Source organism: Anabrus simplex, chromosome 8, assembly GCF_040414725.1.
Source record: "Anabrus simplex isolate iqAnaSimp1 chromosome 8, ASM4041472v1, whole genome shotgun sequence".
NCBI classification, from domain to species: Eukaryota; Metazoa; Arthropoda; class Insecta; order Orthoptera; family Tettigoniidae; genus Anabrus; species Anabrus simplex.
Window position 1 is genome coordinate 123301165 of NC_090272.1, and position 24124 is coordinate 123325288.

Sequence of the window (24124 nt, forward strand, 5' to 3'; positions counted from 1 at the left end):
TGAAATCCAAGACGATAACGCAGATTTCCACGGAATTATTCAGCCGAATTATTTACGATGTCTCAGTTGTCATCGCTAGACTCTTATCTTACCTACTACTACGTCATACGTGTCCGGGCATGGGATGAAAACTTTTATCCAAGCAGTCAAGATAATTATTAGCCAATGCTATTAAAGTTTTATTTTATAAACTCGTCAGTCTTGTAATGTAAAATCATCAATAACTGGGAAGAAATATTAACCTAATTACCGTATGTTTAAAAGAAATTGAAAAAAATTAATGTTTGTTACTGACGTCTCGGAATACAGTCAACTATACAGTAGATCTACACCGCGCTAGCTAGAACTCCGGTTTGCAAGCTTTGCGCAAGCGCAGTAGTGTGTCGCAACCAATGAGCTAAACTGATAAATTGTTGCATGCTTCCTTGCTGCCTAACAGTATTAGTGATGAGCGATACCGTGATTTGTGAGTCACAGCGTGATTTGATATCGTGATTTTCTGATATCAGTGATTTTTAGTCGTGACGTGATCACAATCACCGCATCGTCCGTGCTGCTTGGTGCTTGTTATTTGTAGCTTGTGATCAAGAGAATGCCTTGTTATTGTGACTAGGCTATCTCTGTGTAAACATTTATAAGAAAATCAGCAACCTAAGGGTTTGCATTTAATAAACAGCCTACATTTTGGTTGCATTACAGACACGGTCGTTGCCAATTTACTTCTAGGCGTACAAACATAATCATTTTATTATTTACATTCGTTTTTTGTAGGCATGCCGAAGTTCAACCAATATGTCAAGGAAAAAATAGGATCAACATTGGTAACAGTCGTGTTTTATACTGTAACCGATTATTTGGTATGTGCTAGGAAATTAAATTCTACACATTTATCTGGCACAAGTGAAAAATATAATGATGAATGACTATTCCCAGCCACCTAATGTAAGGTTAACGATACCAGTGCACCTTTCCCTAGATACCAGTACCGGCAGTAATTTAGAAAAATATATGGTATGGAAAGGCGTTGACCCAGCTGCGTGAGGGCAATTGGGAAGCTACAATGAGGAGCAGTCTAAGAGGCACGGCAATACACTTGAGGGATGTGACGTGCTGACCACACAGCTATCTAATATCTGCAAGCCTAGAGCTGCGCAGCAGCTGTAAATGAAAGCCAAGACCTTTCGAGGCCTGGAGTGTTCTTGTTCTTAATTAACTTTAGAGTAGTAGTGGTTTAAATGAAATAATTCAAAATTACAAATTTTATTCATTAGCTATTCCTTATCTTAGTCTAATTTTCATCACATTATTGTGTTTTAGATTTCACAAGAGCATGCTGATAGTGCTAGTCACAAAGCAAAATCAACCATGAAAAGTAACACTGGACAGACTCTGCTCACACAAAGTATACCTCCCACAATCCACAGTAGTTTCTATGCTCATATGTTTAGAGCCCTAGTTGCTGAAAATATCCCCTGGAATTCTGTGCATAGTCATGTTTTCAGAGATTTGTTTACAGAAATACACCAACAACACATACTTTCAACATCTACATTAAAGAAAAACTACTTGGATATAGGAGGTAATTTTGCCAGTCACAGAGGATATTTGGGAGTCCTTACATAGGGTTGTATGTGGACAAAACCAGCAACTCTGTGGGCAGGTACATTGCTAATCTTGTAGTAGGAAAACTGGAACCCAATTGGCATTTACTGCTCTCCTTTGTTCTAAGCAGCTTCAGAAAATAGAGCAAAGCATTGTGTACATCATCAACAAGGGGTTCCAGTTGTTGTATCCTGGGAGTGTTGATGATTATAAAGACCTTCTCCTTGTCTCCAATGCTGCTTCCTACATGATTGCTACTCTACCTCCCGTTAAAACTTTCTACCCTTCTTTAATGTCCATGTTACTTGCATGGCCCATGCCTTGCACAGACTCACAAAAATAGTTAGGGCCAAGTTGCCTGCAGTAAATAATCTGATTTCAACAACAAAGTGTTCTGTAAGCTTCCATCAAGAATAGCCATCTTCTGAGAGAAATTCCCCTCTATTCTTTTCCACCACAGCCAATCATCAGCCGTTGGGGTTCCTCAATGGAAGCTGCCCTGTATTATATCGAACATCTGTGATAGACAATATGCCTTTAACAGACAACTCTGCATGTGTGTCGTATGGGCAAAGATCTGCTAAAGGATTATTCCAGTGTTCAGAGAGACATTGCATATATTCAGGCAAATTTTTCATTTCTTCCAGTCAATCATTACAAAAATAGGAAAAAAAGTAGAGCCTCAAACAGATATATTTTGTAATTGAGGAAGCTGAGAATATTATACAAAGTACTAGGGGTAAAGTAAGGGATAAAATAAAAGACAGATGGGCTAGTGTATTGCAGAAGAATCTAGGTAATTCAGTGCAGGAAAGGATATATCAGGTAATGGATGGGGAAAAGTAGACCTACCTAGTGAAATTGAACTGAAAAATGTAGGTAAATTTTGCTATGCCCCTCCAACATCTGTGAGTGTAGAGCACATTTTTTCTGCTTTAAAAATTGTTTTAACAGACAAAAGATGCAGCCTGACTGTGGAAAATTTGGAGAAGACTGAAAAGTGCAGTAGGAATGTTCCTCACAAATAAACACGCATACCAGTACTACGCATTTAATTTAATTTTAGTACAGTACGGATGAAAATTTTTTGTTTCCGTTTGTAATAAACGCCTGTTTAATTATGCCTTCATTTTTGCAACTATTCCTATTTAGAAAGGGTAGCCTATACCACATTACTGTACTTAACGTAAAAAAAAATATCACATTACAGTGTAGGTCTATATTGTCATATTTTAAAGTCGATTTTCTGCCTATTTTTAAAGCATATTTGAAGTGCCTATATTCTCTTTTAAAAACCTATATACGGTACTTGTTTAAAAGGCCATTTTATGTGCCTAAAACTTTTTTTTTTTTTGAGTCTAAAATCCCAGGTCTGTATCATCAGATACATGCCGATTGTTGCCTACTGCTTTCTGGCAAAGCAAGTGAGAGGTGCTTGTATTCCAAATGATTATTCAGATTTGAAGTACTTCTTTTTAAGACAATTTCTGTTTGCTCATATTACATATTGTGAAATTTTCATCCACTTCTTTAAAGGACTGCTACAGGTCACTGTTCTTCCTTTTTCTAGAAAACACCATTTCAGTCAACTTGCCTCCTAATACTGAGCTTCAGTGACAATATGCCCCCGGGCATTCCAAAATACAGGAGAAATACATGTTTGTTACTATTCTAGGAGAGTCCCGTGTACCACGATTTTTTTGAACGCGCGCTTAAAAATAATACCACACTGCGAGTCAACTAACAATTTCCTGAAACTGATATTGCAAGCGATGCCGAGGATTATAAGTGTTTCAGTTGTTAATATATTCGGGAGGAATGTGCTCAATTCCTACAAATACATTATATACTGAACGATATTTTGACGACCTTAAAAAAATAAATCATCAAATGTCCATACTGTTGGTGATCATGGCGATGCTGCTTCCTTGAACGCATCGCTTCGCATGGATACCGTTGCGGCAGCACATGTCGTGATATCACGACTGATCACAACATCGATCACAGTCACAGTTTAGGTAGCAACATTCTAGTTCTGTATATGGAGTTAAGAGGGCGCACGATGATCACTTGAAGTGAAATCACGACTGATCACAGTGATAGCGTAGACAGTAACAGTCGTTACTCGTGATTTCTTGATATCAGTGAAAAAATCACAGTTCGTGAAATATCGCCCATCACTAAACAGTATTGGCTGCTCTGGAATGGACAGATCACAGATGCATTTATTTGTTTCAGATTTACGTGCTTACTGTAGACATGTGTGCGTGAGAATTCAAGTTTTTAATTTGTGTTTTGGGTGTTTGCAGAAATAATTTGTTTTAATAGTGAACAATTACGGAAAGTCATTTATATCGCAAAACATTAACGTGTGAAGCATTTATAAGCGATTATGGGTAAATATAGAAACTATTCTGCGGGCTTCAAGCTAAGCGTAATTGCCTTCGCTGAACAGCACGGGAACAGAGCTGCAGAAAGAAAATTTTCTGTGAGTGAAAAGTTGGTGCGTGACTGGCGGAAAGTAAAAAACAAGCTAAAAAGCACAAACCCTTCTAGACGCGCGTTTAGAGGTCCTAAAACAGGGAAGTTTCCTATAATTGACGAAGAAGTGTTTAGGTACGTCAGTGAAATACGTAACAATGGCTGCAGTGTATCATATGAAATGTTACAAATTAAGGGACAGGAGGTAGCGCGCAAACACAACATACCGGTAACTCAGTTTAAGGCGACTCGTGGGTGGATTAAGGGGTTCATGCGACGACACAATCTGTCAGTGCGAAGGAGAACAACACTAAGCCAAAAGTTGCCTGCTGATTACACGGACAAGATTGTAAATTTTCACCGATTTGTCATACGTTTGCGCAAGGAAACTTCGTACTTGCTTTCTCAAATCGGTAATGCCGATCAGACTCCAATCTTTTTTGATATGCCTCGTAACAGCACTATTGCGCTAAAAGGATCACGGAGTGTATTAATGAAAACCAGCGGTAGTGAGAAGTTGCGATGCACGGCAATGCTAGCCATTACAGCTGACGGGAGAAAGTTGCCGCCTTACATCATTTTCAAGAGGAAAACGATGCCTAAGAATATACAGTTTCCCCGTGGAATTCATGTACGAGTGCAACCAAAGGGTTGGATGGACGTAGAACTCATGCTGGACTGGGTTAAAACTGTGTGGAATAGAAGACCTGGTGCACTACTAAAACAACCAGCTCTGCTTGTTTTAGATAGTTTCCGAGGTCACCTCGTGAACGAAGTGAAGCAAATTCTCACTACAAATAAGACACGACAGATAGTCATTCCTGGTGGCCTAACATCTGCTTTGCAGCCACTAGACGTATGTGTTAATAAACCCTTTAAAGAGCACTTACGTCGATTTTACAACGAGTGGATGATGAGCGGCGATCAGCAATTGACGCCCGCCGGAAATATCAGGCGTCCACCCTTGGACTTGTTACGCTCGTGGGTGAAGAAGAGTTGGGATCTTATACCACCTGAACTAGTCTCCAAGAGCTTCAAAAGGACTGGGATTTCGAATGCACTAGACGGTTCCGAAGATGACGCAGTGTGGCAGGGAGACGAAGAATCTGATACTGGTATTAACAGAGGCGAGGACGGCGCATCAGATAGCGAAACCTGCGATAGCGACACCTAAGATTTGGAATAAATTGCGTACCGGTAAGTCCGCATTTCACAACAAAGCGATAATTTTTTGCAAGTGTAATATTTTAACTTTAATACTCAAATTAATGACAAATTAACTTAATACGTTCATTTTTATTTTCAGGTTGGAAAATCGTTCACCGAATTGTTGCGAAAAATTATGAATTTTGTTTTAGACTATTTTAATTATTTTGATGTATAAACGCGAGTATTACGTGCATCTTAAATTTGTATCAAATACAATTTAGTTATAAATACATTTTTTGAGTAATACAAATACTGGTATTAAATATTCATCGTATAATGGTCGCACCCTACAATTTTTTTCGAAAATTTTGGTATAAAAAGTGCGACGATTATGCCGTGAAATACGGTATTGCTTTTTATTGAAATCATCGAGGTCCGTCACTGACTTCTTCCTCTTAGGGTTTTTCTCTGGAGACCGGAACACTGCATTATTTTTATTTCCGTAGCTTCTTTTATATCCTTTTTACTGTTCGCAGGCCGATACCACACACGAGTGCTTGTCGTCTTTTGGCCTCTGAACGCCTGCTGCTGCATGCTTACAAAATACAGATACACTCTAAATACTATTTCCCTCGCCTGTCAATACAATATTTGTCTTTTTGCTCTTCCTGGATCCATCGTACACACGCAAATAATTCCCTAAATTCGTTGATTATGATATTCACAAATAAAACTCCAAACATTCACTTGTGACCCACACAAACAGGCACTTCTTACTAAAATGGTTCTATTGGCTCTGCGGAAAACGCGTCATACTACAATCCGCGTGAAATCGCGAATGTTACTGCGCAACCCTCTTCAAACCGCCTTCCTGGCTGCGTTCTACTCTAGAATCCTCTCCTAAATTACTTACAAGTTCGTCACGCTCCACGTCTAAAACACTTCTCACACGTGGTCTCTTTTTACTGGACAGTAACACGACCGATGGTGGATAATTCTTTTCGTGCAATGTAAACACTTGTAGACACACCGGTGAAATCTGATGTTAGTTTTGCGATACAGTAAAACGTCGTTAATTCAGAGTCTTTGTAATACAGAAATCGGACTTCCAATTACGTAATTTCGAATTAACAGCCATCTTGTAATTCAGAAATGCCAACCCTCATCAATTTTCGCGGATTCTGCTTCTCTGCGTACTGCCTGCTACGTGATATTGTGGCGTTCCTTAAAACACTGAATACAAAAGAATTACGATTTCACTCTATTTTCAACTATGAACCACACTATAGACACACCGAAGTGAATGAAAGTGCGGAAAGGTACCCCTGCATGCTCCGGAAGACATGTTCTATCGTGACGTGGAGAAATTTTGAACTTATATTACTCTGCAAAATACTGTACTATTTAAAAAAATGTAAAGTCAGTTTAGAATTAACTTCTGAATTGTTTTCCTTTTAAATATGATATATGGGAACAGTTTTCTTCCATCTACAGTTGCACAAAGCATAACTGTACACTCAGTATTGAAAACTAGATGAGCCAGGAACATGTTGGCAACCTTGATGCAAATAAAACCCGCATCCCAATTTCGTGTCTCAAATTTTTTAAAAAAATATGCGGGGATTATTCGCGTAAATACGGTACCTGAAAAAGAAAAGAACCCAATAGAATAAAATGGAAGGAAGGACACAGGCAGGAATAGGAAGTGAAGAATTCATCCAGCAAAGGAATAACTCAGAATAAAAAGAGAACTATCAGCACTTGGTGAAAAAGTACATGAAATATTGATGGAAACTAATACTTAGAAAATTTCAACAGTCAGTCATCACGATGTTTCAATTTCAGAAGTTTACATTAAAACATTTTCAATCACAGCACTCGCAGCCATTACACAGTGAGAGGGCAATATATGATCTTGAGTAGAGGCGAGTAATAAGAGCCTGACTGGGCCACGGGAATCGAAGTCCCAAGAAAATCATTTGCTCACCAAATGTCTTCCTGTGAAGTCCAATAATAAAGATGGAAATAGCGCGTGACCAGCACGCAGCGCAGCTGGATCCTCAGCCTTCCACACACACCCCATTCGAACCTGAACTGAGGAGTAAGTGGAAAAGCCTCGGTTTATATAGGGCGTGTGGAAGGTGCTGCAAATATGCACAGTTTGTTCGAGAAAGTAGACAGGAGATGACTTAGCACTGATGCATTAATGACGTGGTGAGCAGGTGGTAGGAGGCTTGCAACGTCCGGTTGCATGACGACCAGCAGTGCGAGAAGTTGGTGAACTGGAGCAATGTAAAAACCCGATAAAAAAAGGTAAATGACGTAGAATCTTGAATAACCGTTTGGGGGAACATTGTAAGATGACTTGCCGAAAGCTTTCCTAATCCCCATGTTCATGTGCTTACAGGACAAAATATTTTTCTTTGCTTTAGGTCTAAATGCCTACTTAACCTGGATTATTCTTTTCTTCACTTCCATCATACATCTGTTGTCTTCTGTAATCATACTTCCCAGGTAACAATACTTCTCTGCCTGATCAAATCAGTTTTGGTGCCATCCATCTGTATATTGGTGTTAATTTCTCTGACACTCTGCCTTGCAACTATTACATTATTTCCTTTTTATTCACTTTCAATTTCCATTCTTTTAGAGTGTCAAATAGCTTTTTCTTAATTTCCTTTTCTTATTCTCTAACAGTTGCAATGTGTTGAGATATTTTTGTCATCTTTTGAATTAATTCTTTGTTCTCCTGCAGCTTTCCAGTTGCCATACACATATTAAATAATAAGCCTTGACCACTTTTTTCTATTGGCTTCTGTGGATCAGTGTAAGTACGGCCCAGATTTAAAAAAATGCAAATGCATATTTTGAACATTAGCGCATATACAGATATATTTTTCTGATATGTGTGATCGATTATCTAGGATTTCTGAACGAAATGAAAAATGTAATGAAATCTATATGTTGTTCATCCCTTGGCAACACGAGACGCCTTCCCTGACCAAGGAAAGTGCTTTCAGTGTCATAATACACGCAGGTAAGTAGATAATGACCCTTTTCATAACAGTTATTTCCTTCTTTCTGGCATTCCTTTCTCCTTACAGTAAGCCTCCCATGCTTTGCATAAATAAGCGCATTCATCTGTTAACTTGCTCTTCGTCTGTTGCAGTGTTTTACCATGTCATACCTGCCAACCCTTCCGATTTACCCGGAAACTTTCCGGTTTTTAACTCGTCTTCCTATTTTCCGATTTATTTTTACTTCTTCCGATTTTTGACTAATATAATCTCTAGTACGGCCAATACTCTTCCCCTAGAATAAAGGATAAATTCTTATGTGCTTGTGTAATTTACGAAACCTAATTTTCAAGCGTATTTGATGCTTTATTTCGTGAGTGTTTCGTCCGTCGCCTTCGTGTATCGTGTTTCCCGCTCACCACAGCAACGTGTGCGCTTTATACAGCTGGGGATTCGGGGCGGCAATCGTCCTGCAAGCAAGAGGCTAGCGCGCGCTAACGACTCAGTTAATCGGGACGAAAGAATGAGTTTGTTATTGTATTGTTCGCGCGCTGTTAACATCGTTTCTGTGCTTAGTTTCGTCGGAGTTGTAGGCCACATGTTTTTCCTTGCATTTCTATGACCGTTTCTGGTATTTTCTTTTCTCGTTATGGCCAAAAAATATGACAAACGTTATCTCCAAGTGCTCAGAGATGCCTATAAATTTCTGTACATTTTACCGGCTATTGAAGGAAACTACCGTATTTTCCCGCGAACTGTAATCGACGCCCTTGAATAATTTACACATCCCAATATTTTTGGGTCCAAAGTGGAATTCGACGCACCAACAACTTTGAAGATCCATCACTCAGCTCCGGATGCGTTTCGAAATAAAGATGCCAACTACTCAGGTAGCAGGCTTCCTATTGCGAAAACGGGCATTCCAAATACAGGCAACATGCTGTATTAGCCGGCAGGAAATCCCACTGCACTAGTTTTACGAGTGTTTCGCGTACGGGACATAATGTGATCTCAAAATTGTTTGTCAGTCCACAGTACTCGATTAATACTGCATCATACGAACTTGCGGTGATCAGTTACGCCGAAACATAGTGAATAGAGCAGCAGGCAGCAATTTTTCAGTGTGCAAATGAAACATGCGCTACCGCGGTAACAGAAGTGCACTTCAAGCGGCCAACAAGTCTCGCAAAGCATTTCGCGGACCAAAAAGCGGCAAGTTTCCGCAAGTAGAGGATTATCTGCTTAACTATATGATTTTGTTACGCAATGTTGGATAAGCAGTTTCTCACAATATGCTGCATTTTAAAGAATGAGAAATGGCCGCGGCACGTGGAATCATTGTCTCGTATTTGAAGGTTAGCCGAGGCTGAATTAATTTTATTAAGAGAAATGGACTTTCTCTTTGACGAAGAACAACATTATGCCAAAAAGTGACGAATGATTTCAACCATTTTCAGCGCTTTGTGATTGGGAAGCGTAAAGTGAAGGAATATTTTATCTCCCTTATAGGAACCGCAGGTCAGACGCCAATCAGTTTCCTTATACCATTAAGTCGAACAATTGATAAGAAAGGAACGTACAGTGTTATCGCACGCGCTACCGGAAGCAAAAAAACAACGATGTACTGCAATGCTTGCTGTAACAGCTGATGGCAGAAAGCTTGCAGCTTACATTGTTCTAAAACGAAAAACAATGCCTAAAGCAAAATTTCCGCGAGTGATCCACGTTCGTATTCAAGAAAAAAGGTGGATGGACACGTCATTCGTACAAGATTGGATACGAACGGTTTGGGGTAATGTAGCAGGGTCCCTCCATCGATGCCCGGCCCTTCTCGTGTTGAACAGGTTTTTTTTTTTTGCCGGTATGTCATTCAGGTCGTATTGTCAGCTCGTAATGGGAAGAATGTTTTCCAGTGTCGGTACTTCAAACCCACGTGTCTAACTTATCTGATGTACCCTATTTGACTTTTCAGAAAAAATCTCACGCCGGAATTTTACGCCAAATGACGATAACTGCAAATGGGTTGAACCAATTGTGTTTGGATTATATTTGATGTACCAGTATCTTTTAAATGTAAATGAATTGTAAATAATTTGTAAATATCCTATTTCCTTGAATCGCATCCGAAGTTTTCGCCTGTATTTTTCGTCAAAAAAGTGCGTTAATTACGCGAGAATATACGGTATTATGCATTTTGTTGCGCTTGTCGGTGTGACGAATATTATTCGTATGTTAATGTCATAAATGAGAGTGATTAGGTACATTTTCATGTAACTATTTTTATGTTTTCTTAGTTTAAGATTTTAAATTTAATGGTCAATTCGCATCGTAACTGTAGACAAGTATGCCTTTTATCCTGACCTTTTTTCACGTAGACCTTGGTGGAATATATGTGATGAAATCCAAGAATTAAAAAATCTTCCTATTTTTGGTTTCTAAAAGTTGGCAGGTATGCCATGTTAAACTGTGAAAATGCCTAAAGATAGGAGCTCTAGGTCTTTTTTAATTAAACAGTGGATATCAGGCAATAGTAACTATACGAGCAACGGTGGTGTAGTGTATTGTCAAGTGTGCGACAAGAGTGTAAAATGCGATCAAAAATTCAAATTGAACAGCATTCAAACACAACTTCACATCTCAGATCGAAAGAACAGAGTAAGAATACAAAACAGCTACTCTTAACAGACGTGACAACACGGTGTGATATTTGTAAAGCTACATTCTGCTGCATAAATTGAATAATCCACATCTATGCTCGTGTCTTAAAAGCATTGTGCTAACTAAAGGATACCAGATGAATCTTCCCTTAGGAAGAAATATTTACTTTCACTGCATGCTTCCGTCGTGCGTTCGATACGATGTGATATAGGAGGGAACTGTGTCCGGATATCGGTAGATGAAACAACAGGTTTGTGTGGTCAATATTTTGCGAACTTCATACTGGGTAAATTATGTCCAGAAGAACCCAGCAAGTCTCATTTACTTCCATGCAGTCCTAGAAGAAAACAGTCACGCTACACTTGCAAGATTTGTCAACGATTCCTTGCGACTTCTGTGGCCTAGTGAATCGGAGAGTGATTGTTACAAAGTGCGCCTTTTAGTTGCAGACTCAGCTTTGTATATGTTGAAAGCTGGTCAGTCTCTTCGAGTACTCTTTTTCCAAATCTCATCCATGTCACATGTTTGGCCTATGGATTGCATCTTATTGCAGAAGAGATACGTACCCTCTTTCCATCTGTCAACAAAGTAATTTCAGGTGGGAAAAACTGTTCCTAAAAACACCAGCTCGTGTACAGTTGTACAAAACTCCTCTGCCTCAGATTTCTCTTCTGCCGGAACTTGTTCTCTCAAGATGGGAAACTTGGTTATCAGCATTATCCCTCTACCAGAACTTCAATGAAGTGAAAGATGTAGTTAATTGTAATTATGATAGTCATACTGCGTGTGTTCGTGAAGCAAAGTGCAGGTTTGAAAAAGAAAGAAAAATCTATTAGATTTTCCATCTTACTCTCTTTTCTTCTTTTCCCTTTTGCTTATTAATGGTGTCCCTAGTGAAACTGGAGAAAAAGTTAAAAGGAAACTCAGTACGGTGTTGGGCTCAAACACCGGACTGAAGATTTCTTTTTTTTTTTTTTTTTTTTTTTTTTTTTACAATTTGCTTTACGTCACACCGACACAGATAGGTCTTATGGCGACGATGGGATAGGGAAGGGCTAGGAGTGGAAAGGAAGCAGCCATGGCCTTAATTAAGGTACAACCCCAGTGGGGTGTGAAAATGGGAAAGCACGGAAAACCATCTTCAGGGCTGCCGACAGTGGGGTTCGAACCCTCTATCTCCCAAATACTGAATATTGGCCACACTTAAAGCGACTGCAACTATAGAGCTCGGTGAAGAAGATTCAATCCATAAGCAACTACATAAGTGAAATCAGGCAGTCTTTGCGAAAAGATGTTCCGATCCGTGAGTGCCAGTGTACAAGTATTGCCCAGTTATGCCGTCGACGCAGAACGATCATTTTCAGCGTACAATTAATTCTGACTGACAAGAAAAAGTTATTGGCCCCTGAAAACATTGAAAAAATGTTGATAACCGACTGCCGCGCATCATTTTTGCAAGGAATGAAACATGTTTATCAATTTAACACTGAGTTAAAATTAAATAATGCATTTGGTAAGTGTATTTAGTTTTATTTTTAGTGCATATTTTCAACCTTTGTAGTGCATATTTTTAGAGTTTTTAGTGTATGTGAATCCGGGCCCTACATCACAGTGTCAGGCTCCGAATTCCAAGTTAGTGGGTTCAAACCCACCAGAGGTAGTCAGATTTTTGAAGGGTGGAAAAAAGTCCATTTGACACTCCATGTTGTACGATTTCAGCATGTGAAAGATATCTGTTGATACATTTGGTATTTTACCCGACAAAATTCATTAATACTCGGTCGGAGACGCCCAGGAGTGATTCGGCTTACTCTGCCACCTAGCAAGTCTGGAGAGAAACGAAACATTGAAATTGGCGAGCAAGCAGCTAGATGGCGTCAAATTAGAATGCTTGCACATAGTAGAGGCCATAGGATGAACACGATTATTATTATTATTATTATTATTATTATTATTATTATTATTATTATTATTATTATTATTATTATCATTATTATTATTATTATTATTATTATTATTATTGCCTTGAGGGGAATAAATTGAAATTTTATCATATTCATATTTTACATTATATTCATATTTTATGTTGTATTCCCTGCCCCACTACTCATTATTGCCACCCGGCTGATGGACATTTCTGGAGAGAATACTGCTAATCACTTAGCCTTGGAGCTGGACGTTTTAGTTCTGGAAGCTCGATTCTATTCGCAATTGGCCAGCTTTGCCTAACACTCCCAGTTAATATTTGCATCCACTGCAAAAGATCTGACGGTCATTCATATTGTATTAGTTTTTCAATGTAAATGCCCTTTCAAAATGTTAGGAGTTAGTAGTTATGTTTCTTTGTTCCAGTTTCTCCTAAACCAATATTCCTTTTCTGCATAGTATGAAATAAAATATTGTACGTTACATGGACGAAAGTGTTTCACGTATTCATTTCAATATTCTGGCTGAGCCTTCAACTTATACCTATTTTCAGCCCTTTTAATGTAAGTATTCTTTTCTTCGTTATATCAAGATAGCCAATTGCGGCAAACTTCACTTTACTCCCAGTTAATATTTTCATCTACTGCAAAAGATCTGACAGTCATTCATATTGTATTCGTTTTTCAATTTATTTATTTATTTATTTATTTATTTATTTATTTATTTATTTATTTATTTATTTATTTATTTATTTATTTATTTATTTATTTATTTATTTATTTATTTATTTATTTATTTATTTAGTCTGATCCAGGAAACCCTAGATTTTCCATAAGACATAGAATAATACACAATAACAATTTTGAGGGAAGATAAAAAAGATTAATGTTTAAAAAAATGATAGGTTACAATTAACCATGTTAAATGGCATGAACTCCATATAAATGGTGACGAAGAATCAAAACGGAGTATTTGATGAGTGAGACGACTATCTCATCTTGTAGGCTTCTCGCTAGTTTATATTTTTGTCGCCATGTGACGAAAGATTTGGGAATTGTTCCCCTCGTGCCAAAGAAAAGTCCAGTCACTGTAATTATGTTTCTTTGTTCCAGTTTCTTGGAAACCAATGTTCCTCTTCTGGTGCTAATAGAGGCAGCGAAGGCTGGCAACGAAAAGGAAGTGGAGGAATATGCCCTTGTATTCACAGAGCATGCAAACAAGCTTGTAGAGGTAATTATGAATATTTTTATTATGAATATGAAATTAAGAATACATTTCATTATGAAAGTCACCTACATACCAGTGTAGTGGCCACTAAGCAGAATGAATGTCCTCTGTACTCGGTACTTATCAGTATGACCAGTCTACTTTTGAATTTCATCTGACCACTTGTAACATTTTAATATACTTCGCACACAGTTTTATAATGAATAATTTGGGCAGAATACTGGAACTGCAGCCTTCAGTTCCCTTAATGAAGTTTTGTGCCATTAAATGACAGTACTCGACATATCTTTGTTTTTCCTTCTTGTTCTTAACCCTTTCACTCCCAGACATTTTGGCAGGGTGTGTGCAAGAAATCCCAGGCCTTTTTCTTGTTTTATTGTACTATTTTAGTAAAATATGCATATTTCACTTATGTATTATCCAAATTTAATAATTTTTTATGTTTTATTTGTAAATGCTTACTCTAAAAGATACTAAATACAAAAAGTAAATAATCATTCTAAAAAATATATACTGTATAATTTTCCAAAATCTACTGACCAAATCAGATTTTTTTTTTTTCACATTAAAAAAAAAAAAAAAAAAAAGCTGGCCTCCAACAATCCATATCACTTAAAATAACATTTAAAAATGAACAAAACCACTAAATTTCAGAACTATGGAAATGCAGAACTACAAACAACATCGTTCACTTCCCTCCAACAACATAGCTAGCGCACAAGGTCAATGCCTTCTAGATTTCGCGCTTCTTTCGGCACTGGATACTATACTAAAGTTTGTTTAAGCGGTTGATATGAGTAGAACATTTCTTCCCGATTAATTTTGTGTATGTTATACGTATATTTGAAAGTGTATTATGTTTTCAAAAAATTATTTATGAAAACGGACGCTGGGATTTCTTGCACATACCGCTGATGTCCGTATATATGGACGCTGGGAGGGGGAAGGTTTAATACCAATTAATTGGGGTGGGCACTTGATGTGTATTTGGCCCAGTTTTATGGCCGGATGCCCTTCCTGGACGCCAACCCTGTGTCTTAAGGGGAATGTATTCACTATAGTGTTTTATTTGTGGTGGTCAATAGTGTAGTGTAAGCATGTTGTGTTATGTGTCTGTAAAGAGAAGTTTATTAAGGCGAACACAAACACCCAGTCCTCAAAACAGAGGAATTGACCATACGGTGTTCATAAAATCCTGGGCCCAAGTAGGAACAGAACCCAGGGTTCTCTGAACCAAAGGCCAGTATGCTTACCATTCACCCAAGTACTGGGCACTCTGTATATCTTTGATTGAATAAGTTTATTCTGGACTTCAAATTTACACAGGTAAACTTGCATACCTGGATAACCATTATACATTGTTAAATGTTTTCTTCTACTCCCCTACTTCATTGACTTGTTTTTCATTTAAAGAGAAAATGTGGAGCGAAATCTTGGTGTCCCAATTCTTACTCATTCAAGTACTGTATCTTGAACTGTTTAAGTTTACCTACTATCACTTAACGCCTTTGCTGATGAGAACTAGTGTTTACAGTGCACTATGTCCTCTGGTGTGGGCTACTTTCATTGTCCAGTCTCAGTCTCATCCTTGGCATTGACAACATGAAAGTGACTGTGGTATGAGTGACGCTAGTAATGCCATTCTGTACACAGCCAGTCCTTGTTATGTGTAAAAATGTCACTCATAGGGTCGGTTGGTGCGGAAATTTCAGCGGGCTGGGCAGACTGAGATGTAATAGCCCAGTGAAGAAAGCAAAGGGAAACTACCTCACTCCACATTTCCTTAGTACTTCTCTTCAGTGACGCCTGGGCCACCTATGATGGCTGATAGCAGAGCTGTTGAAATCCAAACCAACCTCCGGGCTGAGCGCTCAACATACTAACACTTAAGTCTCTCTGAAATCCGTTCACAGTGCTATAAACATTATCGAACAAACTACCGTTGGATGGCCTAGCAATCCCTAAGTTCATTCAAATAACTGTACGTACTGATAGGCCTACTATTGAGTCTATTGCCTGTACGAGGACGAATAAAGTATAATCTCCTCACCCTGCGTATACAAATGAAAAATATGGCAGTGCCTGTCCATTGTTCACTGATGGCAATGTTATTCCCTTAATTAAACATCAAATTCCATAAGTCCACAAACTTAGAATTTACTTTATCATGAAAGTCAGGTGTATTGCAAACAGGGTCATTCACATTAGAAATCATTGCCAGAGCAGAGTGTCGTACGGTCATTCATAGAAATTTCTTTGTATGAGCCAGTGTCGAGAAATGGATTTTTGACAATTATCCTGAGAAACTTCAGAGTTTCTAATATGTTGATTTTAAATTATTTTCTAAAATAAAAGTGAGAAGTGGTAGAGCTCCTTTGACTTGCCTGAAATCTCTCCATTTATAAATCACTTCTAGTTCTGTGTTTAGCCTTTCATTCTGCAACATTGCATAGTGTTACACATCAGAATTTAATACACTTTCTGGAAAGTTGGTAGAGAATTTGTCAAATGAATTGGAGTACAATAGCATTACAGCTTCAGTATACCCAGTAAATGCTATTATGTATCTAGTTCATTACATCACAGACTTCTTTTGCTGCTGTGGTCCTTGTATCATTTACACATCTTTTTTTGGAAAGAAAGAAAGAAAGAAAGATCACAATATGAAGATAAAGTTGGAATTCAAGAGGACAAATTGGGACAAAAATTTGTTTATAGGAAGGGGAGCTTGATTGATTGAATTGTAGTCTGTGAGATCACATGCAGTTGTGTCTATTTTTTCAGGTTGTTGTGTTATACACTTTGCAAAGTCAGAAATAGCTTTTTTTTTTTTTTTTTTTTTACTTGGACTGATTCTATTCCGTGTTTTGTAACTGATTAGACAGTATGTCAACATGCAGCATTAATTTATGAAAAATGGACAACCATAACATGAATATTGTATCCTCAATAGCACAGTGCAGTCCATTGGCTTAATTTACATTAATAGTAGATGTTTTAACTTCATCTTCTGTTCTAAATAAGCACACATTATCAGTTCCTCTCTGTTGTTGTTTATATATTTACCGTACGAATGTTGTAGTTCCAGCGAATCATAATTGTCCGAAGGAGTCTGGTCTTCCAAGAGGTCACTTCTGTGACACAAGTTGGAAAAAAATGTTGAGATTGTAGACAGGTTACAAAAAAATTGATGTAGGGGATTGTATGAAAAAGCCTTCCACATTGTCATATTTAATTGGTGTCCATAGCATTGAAAGAAATGCTCATTAGGATAGTGCACTTTCAGTTATGCGTGCACACCCCTGTCCTTCCGTTCAGTTTATATGGTGTGTCACTTAAAGTGGGATTCATTAGCTCTAACAGACATTGACTAAACCTATCTCCTGTCCTGTTGGTTGGATTCATGAAGTCCCAAAACCTTTCATGAATGTGACCAAGTCACAATCGGAAAACAAGTGCCAATGGGCATTTGTTTGAAACCTCCATTGTTTTGTCTGCTTCTGTTGCATCACATTAGAATTCCAAATTTCACTTTTTGTTCCATGCACACTTTCAACCTACAGTGGAGAAACTCTGGACAGGTGCTCCTTCATAACAACGTCTGTTTTGGCTGTAAAATTAATGAGACCCTGTAAAATTGAGACCATTAAAAATTCCAGGATTTAGGGAATTTTATCTTTTCGTGGCTACTCATTGCCATTTCAAATACACAGAATTTTATGGACTGAATAATTCTGCATAATATGTGCCTGCATACCTGCCAAACCTTCCGATTTACCCGGAAACTTTCTGTTTTTTAACTCGTCTTCCGATTTTCTGATTTATCTTTAGTTCTTCCTATTTTTGACCAACATAACCCCGGTACGGTCAGTGCTTTTCCCCTAGGATAAATTATTGTGTGCTTGTGTAATTTTTGCAACTTCATTTTCAAGTGTTTTTTTGCAAGTGTATTGTGTTTACCACTCACTGCAGCATTGTGTATGTTGTAAAGCTGGGAATTCAGGACGGCAATCGTCCTACAAGCAAGACAGGCTGTTAACATCGTTTTTGTGCGTAGTTTCGTTGGAGTTGGTCACGTGATTTTTCTTGTGGTTCTGTGCTTTTCCGCCTGTTGAAGTCGTACGTTAATAATGTACGAGACATATTGATCTGTTTTCTATTTGGTAGTTTTGCGTATTTCTGTGCATTTGTGTTTATTCTTAGTTCATAATTTGAATAAGTTGAATGTATTTCAGAGGTCTGTGTCGGTGACAGTTTCTGGTCTTTTCTCTTTATGCTATGGCCAAAAAACATAAACAAACGTTATCTGCAAATGTTGAGAGATATCTATAAAATTGAAATTCCATTCATGTTGCAGTCTAATAAAGGAAACTATTATACATTTTGTTCCGTGTTTGTTACATTTTCTTATAACCATTTTTATGTTTTCTTAGTTTTAAAATTTTAGATTTTAAATTTAGTGGTCTATTAGACGTTGTAACTGTGGGCATTTTTTCATCGAGACCGTGGCGCATTATACGTGGTAAAACCCAAGAATTTAAAAAACCTTCCTATTTTTGATTTCTAAAAGTTGGCAGGTATGTGCCTATTTTTCCTAACCTGATTGTTATCCTTGTTATTGGATTGGTGATATGCAGAATCCAGTTGAGTCCCTGTATTACCTTTTCCTAACACAGCTAGTTCCATGCATGAATTAATATGTTGGGAGAAACATTCATGCTTTTAAATTTTTCTTTTAAGTTTTTGAGATCTGTTCCTCTGGTTTTTGTCCATGTCATGTCATTATAACATGTATGGAAAAGAGAAAAATGCTTTCCTTGAATAAAGCCACACAACAATTCGTGTTCTGTATACATCCCTCGCTGTAATCTGCACTGATATTTGTGCCCTTTATGTTGTCCCACTTATTTTAGCTGTAAATATGGTATTGGTCGACCAAGTGCCTTTATCTCTTTTTTTTCAATTGGGGACAGTTGTGAAAAAGGTCTACTTAGAATATTATTACAGAATTCATTGTTTTAGAAGAACTAAACATTTTATGTACATAGCTGGTTAATCGTACCTATGAGTACATCTGTGACAATCCCTTATGCAGACTCTTCGTAGGGATACTGTACATTATTTATAAGTTTCATTTCCGTATTGATTGGATGCACATATATAGACAAGAAAGATGTTCCACCTATAAGTAAAATAAAAATAAATAAAGTATTGATAGGTGGAACATCTTTCTTGTCTATGTACGGGATACTGTACATCCGCACAGTTCACACAACACATTTAATTTTAACTACACTACACTAAGTGTTACATAATAGAATATTAATTAACTTTATTAGCCAGCACAGCACACTTTTCACACCGCAGACAACTGACTTTCAACACTTGCATTTGAAATAGATGTACGGTTCAGTGCAATAAGCCTTTGTGTATTTCCATTTGTAGCGAGCTGGCATCACCAATGACTAAATCTCCCTTTCTCTGCGTGTTAAGAAATAGTAGGTTCTATGTAGGTGTTAACCAAAATTACCCAACAAAGAGTCAACAGAAAAGGGTACGGGTCCAGTTGACCGGTCAGTGAGAAACCCACCAGAGGAAGTGAACTACGTATCAGATGGAAACATTACCCCCTAGCTGCATGCTGAGTCTAGTACCAAAACTTTGTGCCATCCTTCACAGTGTCAGTACTTGTAATAGTTACTTATCCGAAGGGTAACGTGCCCCTCCACCTGTTAGATCCAGCTGCTACTGGGTGATGTGTTGTATGCGGATTAAGAAAGGTGTTTTAAGATTTTAAGACCAATACAGACATCTAGTCCATGAGTAAGGAAAATTAACCACATGTATTTAAAATCTCCAGTCTGGCCGAGAACAAGATTCCGGACTCTGTAGCTGGACATGTATGAACATGTTTCTGACATTCAGTAGTTATAATAGTGTCTAGTGCATTGATGGACATGAATAAAAGTGCATGAACACAGTGAAAGATCACTGTGGGAAGAGGAAACAATAGAAGAAGGAGGGGCTTTTTTTCCATTTACACATTCAACACACTGTGGAGAACAAACATAAAAAATTAAAGAACAAGGACCATCTGGACATCATCATACACTGCTGTCTTCCCATACAATAGATAAGAAACACTGAGGATACATTCCCTCATTATCATTCACAGTTCTTCTGCATCCACCGGGCTGAGTGGCTCAGACAGTTGGACACTGGCTTTCTGAGCCCAATTTGGTGGGTTTGATCCTGGTTTAGTTTTATTTGAGGGTACTCAGATATGTTAGCTTCAACTCAGTAGATTTGCTAGTTCATAAAAGAACTTCTGTGGGGTGAAATTCCACCACCATCCTGTCTCCAAGAACTGTAGTTAGTGGGACATGATGATGATGATAGCATGTTCACTCTCGTGTTGTTGACGTCTGTCAAATGTCAGGAAGAGAATAAAATATTTTCAGAAAATGTATTGGGTATTAGTTTTTCACACTAATGTTACATATTAAAGACCTACCAAGCAATATTCTGTATGGCGGTTACGTTCACCTTACTAAGAAAACATTCTAGGCTCTGTTTTACTCTTCATCGTTGAATTTACTATCTTTTTAGAGAACACCATTGAGAGTCAGAATTTTATCACTTTAGACACAAAACAGCAAGATTTTATAAGATGCTTTTAATCTGACAGTGTGTCATATATATTTATTTTAAATGTCTTTTTACTCAGTTAATTTTAACTTGTATTCTTGATGATGATATTAGCTGAATGATCCAAAGAAGGATTGAAACATAGTAATCTATATATTAAAAGAGTTTACTAAAATCAGCTTTGACAAATCCTGCTGTCTGTTCTACTAGTCCGATATGCTTAATTTTTGTTTTATTCTCTCTGGAATTACCTGCCAGTGAATCGTGAGATAATGATAGGTATTTAAGTTCAGCTGACTTTCAGTAATCATAAAATCAAATCCTTAAATGATCACTTCAATATTTGCAGATGAGGGCTTACCCTAACACGCAGTACATTCTATACTTAGCAGGTTTGCTAAGATGCCACCAACATGACAGTGAACATGCCATAATCATAATCATCATCATAATCATCATCATCATTAATATTCTGATATGTGTTGATATGTGTGATTTTCATCCTTACAAATGTCATTGCGTACAGCCATGTTTGAATACTAACTGTCAAGCCATTTTTTAGGCTCTGTTTTCTCTATGCTTCCTCTGATCACAGAAGAATACTATTCCCTGGTAGATACTCTTTGATTCTCTAATCTTTCCCAGCTTCCAAATATATTCAACAGATGGCAGAGCGTTCCTGATAACTTACATGCTGCTAAGAGAAAAAAGTCTACATACAAACAGGCCCCATCATTACATACGCCTTTTGCAGGATAACCTAGCTACACTAGAAAGAGTGAACACCATGTATCTTTAAAAAGTTCTCTGCCTGGCAAAAACCGCTCATTCAAGACTAACCTATGAGCTCAGAAGACAGTCGTTCTGTATAGAAGAACTGCGATAAAAATTATCATTGCCCTCTACGACACAATACCAAGCTTTACATTAAAAACTACAGGATAAAAAAGTGAATACATGGATAGATTTTTACCAAACAGGCGGCAGGAGTTGCGTCAGAATGGATGAATTCTGACTACGAACTGCAGCATACTATAACACACTTCGTATTAAATTAAATGTTCATAAAACCATTGAAAAGGGCAATGCCAATATAAATGGTCCGTTATTGGACATTGTAAATTTTCCAGTTAACTCATTCCTAGTTGCCAGTGTTTCACCCCAGTGTGATAAGTTGGGCTCATCAGTTGGTAAATAGCACACCTACCAAGTCACATGTCTAGTGCATACTGTGTCATTGTACCATTTGTGGCAGGCAAAACAGTATGATTATGACGGGCAAATCAAGACTAGTTGTTTGAGTCATCAGTCCATTGACTGGTTTGATACAACTCTCCATGCCACCCTGTATCCTGTGCTAACCTGTTAATTTCTACGTAACTACTATATCCTACATCTGCTCTAATCTGCTTGTCATATGTGAATCTTGGTCTACCCCTACCCTTCTTACCACCTACACTTCCCTCAAAAACTGACTGACCTGCTGTGGACGGGAGATGCATACGAAGAATACACCCACAGTATCTGCTGCTTATCGTTAGAGGCGACTGAAAGGGGCAACCAAGGGACGATTGAATTAGAACCATGAAACTACTTGTGATTAGTACCATCACACGGGGAAAGCCAAAGGTCGCCTTTATTTGCAAGTAGTACCGCTATGTTAGGTACACAATGTCTGCCTTCATAGCGTAACGGTTAGCACTATTAGCTGCCGTCCTCGGAGGCCTGGGTTAGATTCCCAGTACTACCAGAAATTTAAGAATGGCAGGAGGGCTGGTGTGTGGTTGAAATGGTGCATGCAGCTCACCTCAGGATGAGGACACAAGTTTACTTTAGGTACACAATAGGTTTGTGATTAGTAGCAGGAGAGAGCAGTTCACTGTGGGTTTCCAGTACCTGTGATTTGTACCACTATGTGCAGAACATCATGGGCTTACATTGCCTGTGATTTGTACCATTATGTGAGAAACACCACAGGCCTGGGCGTTGCCTGTGATTAGTACCACTATGAGCGACACTGTTGGTCTGCGTTGCCTGTGATTTGTACCCACTATGTGTGGAACACTACAGGATGGTACGAGTCCCTGTGATTAGTACACCTATATGAGGTGCACCATGGGTTTGCGTTGCGTAGGAGTGGCGCCATTATGTGCGAAACACTATAGGTCTGCGTTACCTGTACAATACTTGCGAGTAGTACCATAATATTTGGAACACCGTGAGTTTACGCTACTTTTGATTAGTACCGCAACTTGAAAAATACTATGGTTCTACTTTACTAGTGATCAGTACTATTATGAGGAACCATTGACCTAGATATTGAACCCCTTTAGACAACAAGCATCATCGATTCAGGATTGTGATGTGGAAGCAGTCTTTGGTCAGTAATTTAGTTTCTGGAAAGGTGAGGCTTTGCGGGTCGTATCCACTGATTGTTTTAAATTCATATTCATCCATTCATTCATCATCACATTTCGAATTCTGGTCAGTGGATGAATTTTGTACTTTTAAATTGTCATTGCATTTCATCTCATTTTGTACCATTAGGGGCTGATAACCTAGATGTTAGGCCCCTTTAAACAACAAGCATCATCATCAGAAATCAACTGTACAAGTCCTGGTGAATTAAGATGTGTCCTATCATTCTCTCTCTTCTTCTGGTTAAATTTAACCAAATCGATCTCCTTTCAGCAATTCACTTAAGTATCTCTTCATTCAAAATTATTCTATCTACCCATCTCACTTTCAGCATTCTTCTGTAACACCACATTTCAAGAGCTTCTATTCTCTTTCTTTCTGAGCTAGTTATCGTCCATGTTTCACTTCCATACAATGTTACGCTCCAGACGAAAGTCTTCAAAAACATCTTTCTAATTCCTCTATCAATGTTCAAGGTGAACAAATTTATTTTCTTAAGAAAGGCCTTCCTTGCTTGTGCTAGTCTGCATTTTATGTCCTCCTTACTTCTACTGTCATTAGTCATTTTACTACCCAAGTAACAATACTCATCTACTTCCTTTAAAACTTCATTTCCTAATCTAATATTTCCTGGATTATCTGGCTTTGTACGATAGCACTATATTCCTTTTGTTTTGTACTTATTTATTTTCATCTTATATTTCTTCTCCAAGACTGTATCCATACCATTCAGCAATTTCTCCAGATCTTTTGCAGACTCAGATAAAATAATATCATCGGCAAATTTCAGGGTTTTGATTTTTTCTCCTTGGACTTTGATTCCCTTTCCAAATTCCTCTTTGATTTCCTTTGTCCCCTGTTCTGTGTAAACATTGAAAGGAAGGGGGTACAAACTGCAGCCTTGCCTCACTCCTTTCTGGATTGCTGTCTCTTTCTCAAAGCCCTCGATTCTTATCGCTGCAGACTGATTTTTGTTTAGATTATAGATAATTCTCCTT

The 24124-nt window shown here is 38.0% G+C and overlaps 1 protein-coding gene across 3 annotated transcripts in view; it reads left to right on the forward strand.

Moving 5' to 3' along the window:
• alpha-Cat (catenin alpha) overlaps positions 1 to 24124 on the forward strand; it is a 204695-nt gene that overhangs the window by 96440 nt on the left and 84131 nt on the right. For all 3 annotated transcript variants that reach the window (XM_068228829.1, XM_067152964.2, XM_068228830.1), the window contains exon 8: positions 13946 to 14063. In XM_068228829.1, coding sequence (XP_068084930.1) covers positions 13946 to 14063 — 118 coding nt within the window. The remainder of the gene's footprint in view (positions 1 to 13945; positions 14064 to 24124) is intronic.